This window comes from Malus sylvestris, chromosome 3 (genome assembly GCF_916048215.2).
Source record: "Malus sylvestris chromosome 3, drMalSylv7.2, whole genome shotgun sequence".
NCBI classification, from domain to species: domain Eukaryota; kingdom Viridiplantae; phylum Streptophyta; class Magnoliopsida; order Rosales; family Rosaceae; genus Malus; species Malus sylvestris.
In genome coordinates this window covers 32,241,639-32,257,397 of record NC_062262.1, presented here as the reverse complement: position 1 = coordinate 32,257,397, position 15,759 = coordinate 32,241,639, and the positions used below count along the sequence as shown (strand labels likewise).

The 15,759-nt window shown below is 35.6% G+C and overlaps 1 protein-coding gene across 1 annotated transcript; it reads left to right on the top strand.

Moving 5' to 3' along the window:
- The first annotated feature begins 451 nt into the window (after positions 1-451).
- Positions 452-1,660, top strand: LOC126616163 (uncharacterized). The gene is made up of 2 exons (XM_050284177.1): positions 452-911; positions 1,138-1,660. The coding sequence occupies exons 1-2, from the start codon at positions 635-637 to the stop codon at positions 1,302-1,304; spliced, it is 444 nt and encodes a 147-aa protein (XP_050140134.1). The 5' UTR covers positions 452-634; the 3' UTR covers positions 1,305-1,660.
- Positions 1,661-15,759: the final 14,099 nt, after the last annotated feature.

Below are 15,759 nucleotides of genomic sequence, written 5' to 3'. Positions count from 1 at the left end.
TCCCGCTCAAGGGTACGTAGGCAGTCTAACAGTGTTAGATGCAGCCTTAAATAATTGAGAATTTCACTTTAATTGAAAATTGTTCTTATTTTGAGAGCATTGGTCAATTGAAAGAAAATAGAAATATTTATAAAGTATAGGAAATAAATTTTAGTACATAAATTTGGTAAGTTAACTGTACGTTTTGATATTTAATTAATATTGCTGGTTTCGTATGTGAAGGAGTTATTTAAATAAATATTTGTGATTTAAAATTTGCTAAATAAAGTGGAGTTTAGTTTGGGCCTTTCAATAATAATAATATTATTTTTGGAATTAAAGAATTAATTCAGGACGGGGCATTACAAATTCAATTTAATTAACAAGGGTAAAATGGTAAAACTATATCATTTTGAAAATTTTCAAACAAAGTACCCACTACGTGGGTAACTACTTTATAAAATTAAAGGAAAACTAATGAAAAGAGCTTCAATATTTTGAATTTTAACCAAAAACCAGGTAATAGTTTTATTTAATGGTTAGGACAAAACCTAATGTCAAACCAGCCCATTAAGATTGGCCCAAACAAAATAATTTATCGAACTACCGGTTTTACCCCCTAACATCAGTCTTGCTCTAACGTTAGGTTTGACGAATGTCGTTGCTAAGCTCTGCGCGACTGCGCCCATTGAGGTTGTTTCCATACTATGCCCATTCAAAAGAAGTATGTAATGGATATACATCTGATCCTCCATTTCAAATTTCTCCAAGTACTCCCGTACAAATTGATCCAATTGCTATCTATTTTCACACTCGACAACCTAATTCTCGTCCACCCCCTCTCTCCCTCTCTCTCCGCTCACCTTCTTCCCTCTCTAAAATCCCCGATTCCAAGTTCGATTCCGATCGAAGCCTCATCAATCAACAAAAAGGTACTCAAAATTCTCAAACCGTTGCTAAATTAGGATTGATATTATGTAATTCTTCTTCCTCTCTGTTTTTTTTTTCGATTTTTCAAGAATTATTCTGTAAAAACATTTTCCATTTTAGTTGATATTATGCAATCCAACTAAATTAGGATGCTAAATATGTTCCATCTTCGAGTAAAAACCTGTTCCATCTTTGTGTTCATGGATACTAAATCTGTTTTTGTATTAGTGGAGTGTTTCACGAATAAAAATGGGGAAGCTGAGTTATATCAAGTATCACAACCCAACGGCGGTGGTGATTGTGGCAAGCATGGTGATCAAGACAAGGGTAGATACAGTTGGATTTTCCCCTCAGGTTGTGTCTTGTTAAGTCATTGGTTCAAGGGGAAGTTATAAATGTTGTTGCCTGTATGGGAAAGCGATTTGGGAACAGGCACCTCCACCAAGTGGTTGTCTATGGGACCTACTTTTGACCCTCATCACAAGTTAACAGGTAAATTCAAGGCCCCCGATTCACTGGAACCATGTGGAGCTCTCATTTCTGCCTATGACAACCGTTATTACCTTGCACAGCCAAGGGTCCATGGGGAGCTGTCGAGCCCCTTTCAGTGTTATCATCTCGGTTCTGACACTTGGAAAGATCTGCCAAGAATTCCCCCCGATCTTCGTCATAATCTACATGACACTATAGCTGGTTATGTAGTCTGCAGCGGTCATATTTTGGTTTCGATTAGCAACAGATTATTTGCCTATCATGTGCATGAGAAAAAGTGGCATTGTGTATCTAAACCCAACAGGTTTTTTGGTATTTCCGGTGGGGCAGTGGTTTTAGGCGACTATATCTATGATGTAGATTCAATGTCTGGTCTGGTTTGCGAAATTACATTTGACTGCACTGACTATAATCTGAGCACACATGTGTTTTTGGAAGGTTTGACATCTTTTTGTGAATGAAAATCATGGATTTGTGCATGAAAATTTTTGTGGTGTTATTGTTGTATCTGTAGGTGCCTTGTAATTGTGTTTTTGTTTCATGCATGTTCAGTTTAAGAAATAGTGATAGTACTCGTGCTCAGTTCTAGGTTCAGTTTAAAAAATAGTAATAATATAATGTTCAGTTTAAGAATAGTATATCCGAGAACCCTCTCAATGATGCATGCGCACATTTTATCTTTTAACTATCTTGGAAAATTGCAAGGGTGAAGTGCTTTCCTTGTAGCTCAATTCATCTCAACTTTGGTTTTTGTTCCTTGTCAATTATTCTTAGTATTATGTTTTCGTTTCGTAAATTTTCTTTTCATATTGCCACTGTTTCGATGGTCTCTTCTTTGCAGCCCTTTACAGCTTGAGTATGGAGTGCTTCCGTATCACAAGTTGAATTGTTCGTTGCTTCCTAATCTCTGTTTTCATTTTCAATTCCATTCGAATTCACCATTTTTTCGAATCACCATATTAAGAGTCTTTGATTCACTAGTACTATCACTGTTTCGTAAACTAAACACTGACTATTTATTAAACGGAACACTAGTACTATCACTGTTTCGTAAACTAAACACTGACTATTTCTTAACTGTTTCGTAAACTAAACACTGACTATTTATCAAACGAACACTATTTATCAAACGAACAATAGTACTATCACTGTTTCGTAAACTAAACATTGACTAATTCTTAAACAGAACACTAGTACTATCACTGTTTCGTAAATTAAACATTGACTATTTATCAAACGAACACTAGTACTATCACTGTTTCGTAAATTAAACACTGACTATTTATTAAACGGAACACTAGTACTATCACTGTTTCGTAAACAAAACACTGATTATTTCTCAAACGGAATACTAGTACTATCATTGTTTCGTAAACTAAACACTGACTATATCTTAAACGGAACACTAGTACTATCATTGTTTCGTAAACTAAACATTGACTATTAATCAAATAAACAATAGTACTATCACTGTTTCGTAAACTAAAAACTGACTATTTCTTAAACGGAACAATAGTACTATCACTATTTCGTAAACTAAACACTGACTATTTATCAAACGAACAACAGTACTATCACTGTTTCGTAAACTAAACACTGACTATTTCTAAAACCGAACACTAGTAAACTAAACACTGACTATTTCTAAAACTGAACACTAGTACTATCCCTATTTCGTAAACTAAACACTGACTATTTCTTAAACAGAACACTAGTATTATCACTGTTTCGTAAACTAAACATTGATTATTTATCAAATGAGCACTAGTACTATCACTGTTTTGTAAACTAAACACTAACTATTTATCAAACGGAACACTAGTACTATCACTGTTTCGTAAACTAAACATTGACTATTTATTAAACGGAACACTAGTACTATCACTCTAACACTGACTATTTATTAAACAGAACACTAGTACTATCACTGTTTCGTAAAACTAAACACTGATTATTCTCAAACGGAACACTATACACACACACACACACACACACGAGAGTTCAATTTTATAATGAGATAGATCCAAGGCAATTGCATGAGACTTCCAAACATAATTCAGACCAAACATAATCATAAACTAGTTTCCAAACATAATTCAGACCAAACATAATCAAAAAAAAAAAAAAAAGCATAATCATAAACGTTGATGTGAGTCTCGCACTTTAAGTTTCACTGATCCAAGAAATCTTCCCTTAACCTTCATTATTTTGTAGTGATTTGTGTAGAAGTTTGGATTATACAAGTGAATGTGCAATGTGATACACTCGGTGAAATTATGGCATTTTCCAATCTAAAGTTCATTATTGTGTAGTGATTTGTGGAATTTAAATTTTTTTGAATTTATTTGATGAGAGGCGAGGCGAGGAATTGGAGATACTTAATTATGTTGGGGGTTAATTGGTATCGACTGGCAAAAGTTTTTTTTATTTTTTTATTTTTGACGAATCCTCTAGAAAATTGCATATTTGTAAATAAATGAAAGTTTAATTCTAACAAAAGTGGGCTGACGGAAGGCAGGGGCATGGATGCAAAATGAATTTCTTATTTTGCATGTGAGGCTTCCTTGTTTTGGTTGTTCTTTCTAGTTTTTGTCATTTTTCATTAAAGTTTAAGTCATTTTTATTAAATAAAGTTAGTAAATGATTTTTGGTTAATAAAAAGTTTGAAAAAACCTTTTTCATTAAAGCTCGGGTCAAAGGTGAATAAATATTTGGAATAAACAACATGGCAATTTTTATTCCTAAAGAATGTTAAACACGACCTGTAAATAAAAAAAAAAGTTAATTGCAGATATATGGCAGTTATGGTCTAGTGAATGGTTATTTTGTTCTAGCTATTCTCAAGTAACAAAAGTGGGTTGCCAGCTTTGGAGCAAATGTTAAAATAAATTATCAAATTGGGAATAAAAATTGTCATGATATGGGTTTTCAATTGGTGGAATGATTGCAACCGTTTCAGGAAAAAAAATAGTTGAAAATGAATTAGTTTTGTTTTATTTGACTTTTGGGCTCGATGACAATTTCGTAAATAATATGAAGTTACATTAACAGATTTTGGTTAACATCTGTCAGGGACAAAGCTGGAAGAAAAATTTGATGTTGCATGCTGGGCTTTGCTTCAGCCCGTGGGACTTTTGTTTTTTTTTGGCCTGTTGTATGTTACTTGTGTCATTTTCATTAAATGTCAAGCCCTTTTCATTACATATCAAGCCCTTTTCATTAAATAAAAGTTGTTAATGGTTTTTTATTAAGAAAAAGTTGCCCCAAGCTCTTTTCATTAAAACTCCCTAAAATTAATACTAATATATTTGAAAAAAAATACTAATACATAAACATAATAAATAAATAAAGTTAATTGGCACACGCGTAGCTAAGGAGCTAGTATATATAAAAGAAGCATCCAAAATGGTGAAACAATCAAAATACCACAAATTGCCCTTTAAAACTTCAAAAAGTTACAATTAAATGAAATTAAAATAGTAATTCAAGACATTTTAATATAAATAATTTAAAATTTAAAAATTTAGAAACCAAATAACAAAATCAAAACTCTCACATTAGTGGGTGGTTTTGGTTGACTTAAAAAAAAATCATAAAAAAAAACTTAATCTAACATACAAAGGTCAATCTTCACACATGTAAGCATGTAGCATTCTACCTTGACTGACAACAAAATTGAATATCACAAAATATATTAAATAATCTGTAAGTTTTGTTTTCCTTTTCCTTCTTCTATTTTGACGAGCAGTAGCCTAGAATTTAGATCGTGATGAATTTTCTCAATCAAGACACGGTCGAGGATTGGGAATTTTAACTATGGTTCTGAAATTGGATTTTTTTTTTTTTCTTTTTCTTTTCATGATAGTTGAAGAAGATTGCAAGTCTACACGGCAGAGAAGGAAGGAAAAGGAGATGGAGGATGGAGAGGCAAAAATATGACCTGTTTGATGAATTTCATGGTGTATATTAATTGGTAGAAAAGATAATTATCAAAGTTTTAAAATAGAGGAATGATAGACAATGATAAAATATTATATTTAAAATTTATTGTGATGACTCGTTCTTAATTTTTCATGTAATTTCCTTCCTGAGTGTGCAAAATGACGAATATGCCCTTTTTGGCAAAGTGGAATCCAATGTGGATGTTTGTTTCTCGGCATTTAATTTGCTTTTCCTATTATCGTAATTAATTAGTACTCGTTTTTACGAATGCGTGAGCGCAAAATAAACCCGAATCGGATTTGCAACGAATAAATTACTCATTTAAAGTTTGTTAGCAACTGGTAAAAGTGTACATGTGTGTGTGTTATCTAGTGTTGGTGGACACTATTTTAGATAAGGTAAGGTAGATTTTTTTGTACTTCTAGAATTGTCCAATTTTGAACACATTCCCTTTATGAATCTGGTTCCTTTATGGCACCCATAGTTACCAACCAATCAATCTTTTTCCCTCTCCCTCTCATCCAATCAGATTCACACACACTATATCTCTTCTTCTCTCTCTCATTCTGCATCTCTCTTTTCTCTGCAACCTTCATCACCACCATCAAAAGTTGTAGATCAACACCCAAATCACCATCATCGTACTCCTCTCAACACCACAAGTTCATCCATACGCTCCAATTAAAAAAACAACCGAGTTTTGAGTTCCCAACTCGGAGCTCCGACTCGGGTTGAGTTTCTCTGGCGAATTTTCATCTGAGTTGTGACATTTTGGAAGAGTTAGAAACCACTACACAACTCCCCAAGGTCCCTAGCCTAAGTCTGAAGCCAAGCCAATGTGAAAACAACTGGTTTCGAGACGGCAGAAAAAAGGCAAAGCCTTTTGAGCCATTTCCAGTCCATCTCCGTCCATTTTTTGGACTCCCAAAAAGGTATAACTTTATTCTCCTCCTTCCAAGCTTCATTTACATATGAAGAACGTCGAAAATGGTTGAGAAATGAAGAAGTTTTAAAGTTTTTATAAAAATCTGGCCTATTTTTCCAATTTTCGACGAACTAGACCACGAAGACGGACGGCAGCGATGGCGATCGGAAAATTGAGGAAGTAAGAGAATATTCCATTATAATTGACAAAATATTCTCACACCATTAAGGTATATTCTGAATCCTCTGTTATAGTTAACGGAATATTATGTCAATTTGACGAAATATTCCCTAGTTCTCTGCCAGCACGTGTGGCCACATCCAGGCGGCACGTGTGGGCTTTTGCCACATCATGGTGGTGCGTGGCCGGCATGTAAGGATCCGTGACATCGCGTGTAAAATTTTCGTATATTTAACCTTTCGTTTGAGCAAACTGAACGGGAAATTTCTAGCCTTTTCATGTATGTTTTAATTAAATAATTATTATAATTGTTTCGCATATAGGGGAAAATTATCTCGAGGAGCTTCGAGGTCAAGCAAGGCTAGGAGGTTACAATCCAACTACGTATCAGTGAATGAGCATTTGTTTTTAATTATATTATATTTATAGTTTTATGGTTTCCACAAATGCATTTGGATTTACTATTATGCCTATCATGCCATGTTTTTATTTCATTTTAAAAGTGCTATTATATTGTTGTGATTTATAAATTGTCATGGCATGTTCATATATATATATATATATATATATATATATATATATATATTATCTGCTCATCATGCATGCTTGCATCGATGTAGTACTCGCCCGGACTAGAACCAAGCTTTACGTGTATGTTTATATCGCACCGACATGCTCACTTCGGATCCATTATAGGTGCCAATATTGTCCTAGGTTGCATTAGGCAACTAGGACTCGTATGTGATGCACTTAGCGCCACTTTTCACGTGATTATAGTGTAAGAGTATGAGTATGATTCTTACAAGTCTTGGGATAATTGATATTATAAAGAAGTCTAAATCATGTTGACTAGAGCTAATCCAATCATATTGGTATATTGAGGACTCTTGTGTTTGCTTATTTATAGGACTCATACTAATATAATGAATGCGGTCTTGTATTCCTTGTGGGATTGTTATAGGGCGATCCAGGTCTTGTAGTATAAAACCACAAGCCCCTGCTCTCACAAAACACGCTCTTATTGTTCCAATTACCTATAACTTGGAGAGCATTGAGTTTTGTAGAAAGGAGAAGGCTTGTGCAGATTTTCATGGCTTCTTCGTCTATGAACATGTTTGTAGGTATGTACTGGTGCAATTGCCTCTATTCTTATGTTCACATTACACACAGGATCAAAGGGTTGTGATTTAGTTGATTAATCCTTATGTTCTTGGCTGATGAGTTAATCTATAAGTTTATCTTTCTACTTACATATAGTACTAGAGCGTATATTATGATTACACCCAGTCCTGTTCATATCAGAATTTCTTTGCATGAACTTTTGTGTTAGCATGTATTGATGAGCACCGGATTTTCATATGCCACGTTTGAGATATTGTGATTTGTTGTCTTTCTTGAATTATTGACAAATTACATTTGATTTCATACTTATACGTAGTATGATTTTCTGCAAACTATCTTTGTTTTACGGTAAAAGGTTAGTATGTTATGAAAATAAACGTATTTCTCAAACCATTTTTTTTTTTTTGCCCACTTACACTTTCTATTTTTTAGCCCTCCAGGACTTAGTTAACTGAATCTTCTGTGGCGAACGAGGGATTACTGGCGATTCTGACATCCACCCAAGTAAATGTAGGAGTTTATTCCTGTTGTGTGATAATCATCTTATCTATGTTGTTCTACTTATGTCGCACTGTCATCTATACTCTGACTACATGTGCAATTTGGGTTCTTCCCACTACAACGCACTCTCTTTATTAGCTTAAATAAATTCTAGCTTCAGTTTAAATTTATTCATATTTCTACACTTTGGCTACGTCATCTTCGGATGTCAGCCAGCATACCTCAAATGTGGTCGGGGTGTGTCATTTATCATGTGTCGAGTTTTGAGTGGATAGCGATGCCACTCAACAAAGTCTACAAATGTGGTCGGGATGTGTCATTTATCATGTGTCGAGTTTTGAGTGGATAGCGATGCCACTCAACAAAGTCTAGCAACAAAACGAGCCCAATACAACCAACATTCTCCCCTATTCTGTAACTCCACACACATCCCCACAAATGACACATCCTTTCCCCACTAGCGTGGCGTTACCGAAAAAGATGTGCGCGCGCAGGGGTACCCCTGTGCATTTTCACCACGCCCAATCCGATCCCTCATCTATTGCAATTTCCAAATCGAAAACCATAATTAATGGTCATGCTCTTTCTTTTCATCTTCAGTTGCTTCATTTGGGCTCACAGAAGACTCAAGTTTTAATTTTCCCTTCTCAATTTTTGCTTTCTCCTTTCAAATAACGGATTTTTTTTTTGTTACCCTGGTCTCTAGAAGCTCGACAGCTTCCATTTGCAAGCTCCTAATTTCTTTTCACCAACTTGGGTTTTTTCCTATTCGAATTTGAATTGAACACCCTAATCTCGAGCTCAAATTTTCTAGATTGGCATTTAATTTGTTGGAGGTCCATTTCTATTGTCTTTTCTACACAGAGGCTGAATATATGGCAGTTGTTGAAGCTATAACGGAGGCCATGTGAATACATGGACTTATTAGAGATTTAGGGGTTGATCAAAAGCAAATGGAGGTGCATTGTGATAGTCATACTGCTGTTTATTTGGCTAAATATCAAGTCGATCATACGAGGACTAAGCACATAGATGTGCGTGAAGTTGTCGGTGAATGGGAGATCATTCTTTAGAAGATTCCAATTAAAGACAACCCCACTGATATGTTAACTTAGATTTTTGGTGTAGCCAAATTTGTTCATTGCTTAAACTTGAACCACACTTTGCCTATATAAAGAAGGTGTTGAGCAATAGGAGTTTTGGAGCATTTGGCTCTATCATGCCCTGATTCCGAGTTACGTTCAGGATCGACATGTGACATAACAATGTACATGTTCATCTATCATGCCTCGCCTCTGAAACATGACCAAAACCAAAACAACGATTCAACAACACATTTTTTTTTTCTATTATCATGGTTGCATCCAACATTTTCGTTAGACTGCCTATGTACCCTAAACAGGAACGAAGCCATTCGCAGGTCACCCATTCTGATAAGCTTAGAAATCTCTTAAGGCATCCACTGGCAAGAAACAATAAGCTTCATAATCACTCAATGGAACCCAACGAGCATGAATCACTAGTTTCTATATTATGAATGTCAACCATTCAACAACCAGGGTTTTCATTCATCTTTCATGTATATCACAATGTTTTCTAACCACAGTTCCACAATCACAATAAGTAATCGATCAATGAATACAAGATGCATGATATTAGCATTTAATTTAGTTAACCAACATTAAAATCCTTGTTCACTTCATTAAGCTTAATAAAGCTAACTTTTGTAAGGTTTGCCATATTTCCTTACCTGAAATCCAAAGCAATAGCAACTCAGTGGAATATGAACATAATACGGTTCCGGACCACTCAATAGAACTTCAATCAAGAATGTGTATGGTTCCCCAGTGTGGATTAACCAAGCAGAACCATAGGCATCCATGAGATAGCATGGTCCCCCAATACGGATTAACTAGGTAGGACCACCTATGGTTATCATGTGACCAAGTAGGCAATGCCACCCAATGCGGATTAACCAAGCCGAGTCATCCCTAGAATATGGATTTGTGGTGATATGATTTGCATTTTTCTTCTCGGGGGTTGGTAAAGGTCGTTGTGCTTTGCTATGAGACGATGTTGAGCCGCTTTTGAATGCCAGAGCCTTCAAAGAAGATCTTCTCTCATTAGGCTTTAGTCCATCAGGTATCTTGGTTCTTAGAAGACCCATATGCTCAGAGGGAAGATCTGGCTCGAAAAAGGTGTACACATCTTCATCCTGTGGTGAAAATGAAACAAACGCTTGAATAAAATGTTCTCCATTTTCCACAGTTTGAAGTTAAAGCATATAAGCACTTTTTCCCATACCAGAAAAATATCATAAATCGACAAAAATTTAAAAAAAAAGGGTTCGACCGTTCGAGTCTTGAAATGACTCAAATAATTGGGGTTCAGACACGAGAAAATGCATGACTTGTGGAACAAGAAAGTTAGCTTCCCAAGAAAATGTCCAATACACAGCACATAATCAATGGGGGGATGTCATGGATTTAATGTGAACTATATCTCCCAATATACGGTCAATTGCTGCACTCTGAACCGAAACAGATCATTTTCAGAAACGAAAAAAAAACAAACAAATCATCTGTTGTATGAAAAATATATGCAACAGGCAAAAAAGCATTCATATATTCACCTTTGTCGGACCAACTGCTTGAACATCAACAGACCGGCTACCTTCAACAACATCAACGGAGGCATTAGAAATCCGGCCAGTCCAGAGATGCTGCAGCATATCTCTGGCTTGAAGTCTTCTAAAATCAACATCTACAATATGATAAGGTGAAAAGAAACAGAAAAACGTAGGCATTAGATTAACAAAAATTTCCCTTGTTTTTCTGGTTAGATGGTTGGAAAAGAAACTAGTACCTGCATATTTATAATTCCACACAAGGGAAGTTCCACGTTGTTTAAAATGTGATCGCGGGGCTCTTTCTGTGAAATACACAAAAACTTGCTGAAACAATAACATCCGTATTGTAAGTATGAAGGAACGATGAAACAACTAAAAGGAATATAACTTGAATTCAAGACTCAAATGCACCTTCGCACTGCCGACCCATTCCATATTCAAATGTTCAGGCACTTTTGTCATCGATTCTCCCTTTGTAAGGCATTAAAACATCCTGTTTTCAGCTGCCAACCACATATCAAGCTCCCCAAAGTTCTGTAAAAACACCCTAATTAGAAAAGGGATAAGGTAAGGGTACTACAGAATTTAGATCTGGAAATGGGCGAATTACATTATCAAAGACATTTCTGTCACTCCCACTGAGGACGACAGTAGTTGTTGGATAATTGTGGAGTGCTGACAAGGTTTCTTTGAAGTCAGGGTGCAGTTTAAGTTCCATTTCTTTTATTTGATCACCTCGTCTCTCAGGTTTGTCCACTGGTTCAGTTAATGTTGCATTGAATCCCTGAGTTCCAATCACCAGAAAGATCAGAAGGATGAAAGAAAATGCCAACCAGATGCTAAAACCATAAAATCCTTTAAATATAACGTGTACACAATCTGGAAAAGTTGTGCTGCTTAAGAAGAGAATTCAGCTCTTTATGGTCATCGAAGAATCGAAAAAAGAAGTATAATAATCAATGAGATAGCTGACAACTTCATGATTCATGTTATCAAAATTGGTGAGAGTCTTGATAATGTCAAACACTTCCGCTAACTAACCGAAACCTATTATATGGGGAGTGAGATTTGATGTGTACGTATAGATTTGATTACCAATAAGACTTTTCTGCGAAACCTAACCATTATGTGCATCAGGCTTCCAATAATTGACCAAGAATACCATGAAAAATCCATCAAATTTTGAATACCATGCAGATACGATATTTAAAGAAAGATTCCATAGAGGTACATGAACATTACTTAACTGCGACATTCCCACAACATATCAGTATGAGCAATCAATTAGTTGCTTGCAAATAACCTTGAATTGTGTCCTTGTTTGTAAGTGGTGGAGGCACCTGTCTGGTCAGTAATTGCGCCTATTGTTCAGTTCACAGTTTTTATCACAAATGATCTCTGATTGACCAAACTCATCATTTTGGTCATTCACTTTCAAAATCAATCAATGTCATCCCTGACATTCATTACCACACATCAATTTGGTCCTTCCGTTAAGATTTCGTCAACTATTATGTTAGTTTGTACGTGGGACCCACAAATCCAATCAAATAGTGGCACGTGGATTACACAAAATAAGGGTTTTTATCACAAATGACCCCTGACATTGATCCAATTCCTCATTTTGGTTCTGATTTTCAAAAATCAATAAATTTGGTCCCTGACTTTCACTACCGCACATCAATTTATTCCTTCCATTAATGTGGTCCCACTAATTCAATTATATGGCTCAATGCAGATTAACTATAAGAAACTATTTTTTTAAAGAGTGAACCAAAAGAAGAGTATTCCGCGCTAATATTTTTCTCGCATTCCACAACTTTGATTGGAAAAAAAAATTCAATCTAAATTCTATAAAATCAAATCCAAATTCAATTCAAATTTGATAGGATTTAGAATTATAACCAACCAGAGAGAATGAGGAGTGAGTTCAGGAGGCCAAGTACTTTAGTGGTGTCATGGTATCTTCCTTTTCCTTTTGAGCATACCTAATGAAGACGACGATGACTTTTTTTTCTTTTAGTTTTGATTTTTAGTTTCTTAATTTACTTTTAGTTTTAAATCTTAAAAAAAAAAATAGTTTCTTATAGTTAATCCATGTGGTGCCATATTATTGGATTAGTGGGATAAAAATTATTGACGAAACATTAACAAAAGGATTAAATTGATGTGCGGTATTGAAAGTCAGGGACCAAATTTATCGATTTTTGAAACTCAGGGAACAAAATGAGAAGTTGGATCAATGTCAATGACCATTATCGATAAAAACTCTTATTTTGTATAATCCACGTGTCACCATTTGATTGGATTTGTGGGTCGACATACAAACTAACGGAATAGTTGACGAAATCTTAACAGAATAACCAAATTGATGTGCGGTAGTGAATGTCAAGAATGACATTGATTGATTTTGAAAGTGAGAGACTAAAATAATGAGTTTGATCAATTTCAAAGATCATGTGTGATAAAAACCCAAATATGAATGTCAAGTCTCAGTACATAATCCATCCACTACCTTTTACTATACAAGCATGCCATTTAGAATTCTTGGAAGGGTCAAGGTATCGGAAACTACATATGCAGATATATTTCCAACTACCAATCTAAAAAACATATCAAAATCAATCAAAGTGATGCTTAAAAATAAGTGGTGCAAATCAATATCGTCATTCTATTTAAATTCCGTTAAAAAATCTATTAGTGTGCTGACATGATATATTGTGAGCTTCACACTTCAGTATATGACGCCATGTGTAATACAAAAAGTTTATTTTTAACTTTTTTTTAAAGCAATGTTTTTAAAAATAAATAAATAAACAACAACAACCAAAAATAAACTAATCGTCGTCGTCGTCTTCGTCTTCGCACCCAGCAACCAAACAGATTGATGAATTCCCCAAACCCATATTTTGTCTCCTTGACTTCAGCCGGCAGTTACCAACAATCAAATCAGCCAATAAAATTAGCGAAGTCAAGAGAAGAAGAAAAAGAAGCAAAGCAGCGGCTCCGCTACCCGAGAAGCCGGAGCTACACGATTGCTGCGGCAATGGATGCTTCCGGTGTGTGTGGAATGTGTATTCTGATAAGGAGGAAGTGCATGACATTAACATAAAGTAAGGGGACAATTGCAGGAAATTAACATAGAGGGAAAGGGAATTGCAGGAAAATAAAGAGTAAGAGAAAAAGGGCGGCGAGCTTGGATCTGCTGTGACGGTGGCGATGAAGACCCCAAATTTGATTTGAGTGAGTGGCGCAGTGGCGACGACTTGGTTGTTGTGCTAGGATAACACCAAACCCATTGGAACCAACTCAAGCTAATCCACAGGAAATTTATCAAATGAAAATGTAAGAACAAAATATAAAAGACACCAAGATTTTAACGAGGTTCCTCAACAGTCAGTGTAACTAGAGTACGTCCTCGGAGCAGTAGGAGCTCACCCAATAATCCACTATCAACCAAATGGGAGTTTACAAAGTGTTGGCAATCTCACAACCCAAATAACCCAATACACCCAATAGCTCTCACACACCACAGAAACAAATAGAGGAAGAAATATAATGAATAATTTCTTCTCTACACATATAGCTCAAAGCTATTACAACAACAACTACTTTGGTGGATGATTACTAACCAAAGAGAGGAGCACTTTCTTCTTCTCTTCAAAGAAGAGCTGCAACTTTCTTTTTCTGCTGCTCACTTCTCTCTATATTCAGCTCTCTGTTTTCTTCTAATGACAACAAAAGCAGCAATTGCTGCTAAATAATTCATTCAAGTCACCCCGTGACTTCCCACATGGACCAAAGAAAAAAAATTTCTCCAACATCATCATTTGTCATCATCACAAAGTAAAGAACCACATCATGATGTCTCCCCTTTTTTTTCTTTTTATTTGTTTAATAGTAAAGGTGATGGCCACTTGGCCACAATTCAACAATCTCCACCTTGGCCAAGTTCCGAAAACACCATGATAAGCCAACCAACACAATCAACACAAAAATCACTCCCAAACGCTAGCAAGAGAACAACTCATGCCGAGCCAAATGCTCCAAAACACCTACTGCTCAACGCCTTCTTTATATAGGCATAACGTGAGCCAAGTTCAAACAGTGAACAAACTTGGCTACACCAACAACCTTAGTCAACATATCAGCGGGGTTGTCTTTAGTTGGAATCTTCTGGAGAATGATTTCCCCTTCACCAACAATTTCACGAACAAAGTGATAACGCACATCTATGTGCTTGGTCCTCGCATGATGAACCTGATACTTAGCCAAATAAATGGCACTCTGACTATCACAATGTACCTCCACCTGCTTCTGATCAACCCCCAAATCTCTAATCAGCCCATGTATCCAAATGGCCTCCTTTATAGCTTCAGCAACTGCCATATATTCAGCCTCTGCAGTAGACAAGGCAACAGACGACTGTAAAATGGACCTCCAACAAACTGGTCCTTTAGCCATAGTAAACACATAGCCTGTAGTAGATTTCCTTCCATCCAGACCACCTGCATAATCTGAATCAACATAACCAACTGCAAAATGACCAATACCAGAGTCATCTCTCTCAAAGCATAAATCAACATCTCGAGTACCATGGAGATACCTCAATATCCACTTAGCTGCTGATGCGTAAAATAACTAAGCACACAAATTAAACCCTCTTTTTATCAATTGTAGTAAAGTATGTAAGTAGGGATCGTTCTAGGCCGGGGATTAGGAGGGATTGCTAAATCACTTGGAAACTGACTTGAAAACGTGAAAACAAAGTTTAAAACACTAACTAGACTCAAAGAATGCAAAACTATACTTTAAAACACTAAAACAAACCAAAAGACTCAAAACAGCCCCTAAACACTCAAAACTACCTTAAAAACACAATCTGGGCAATTTTGGGACTCTCACACAAACTTGGACAAATTTTGGTTTTCTAATGAACTAAAACACTTAAAAACATAATCTAAGACAAGTTCTAATTAATATGACTCAAAGAAATAAGATGGGGTTGATTTTCGACGAAAATAATTAAATTAAGACAAGAACAAAGTAAACAAATTCT

Bases quoted from the DNA above. Each gene is read 5' to 3' on its own strand.
- LOC126616163 (XM_050284177.1), top strand. From the start codon at position 635: ATGTCGTTGCTAAGCTCTGCGCGACTGCGCCCATTGAGGTTGTTTCCA. The intron at 912-1,137 runs GTACTCAAAATT...TTTTTGTATTAG, and splicing joins CCTCATCAATCAACAAAAAG to TGGAGTGTTTCACGAATAAA.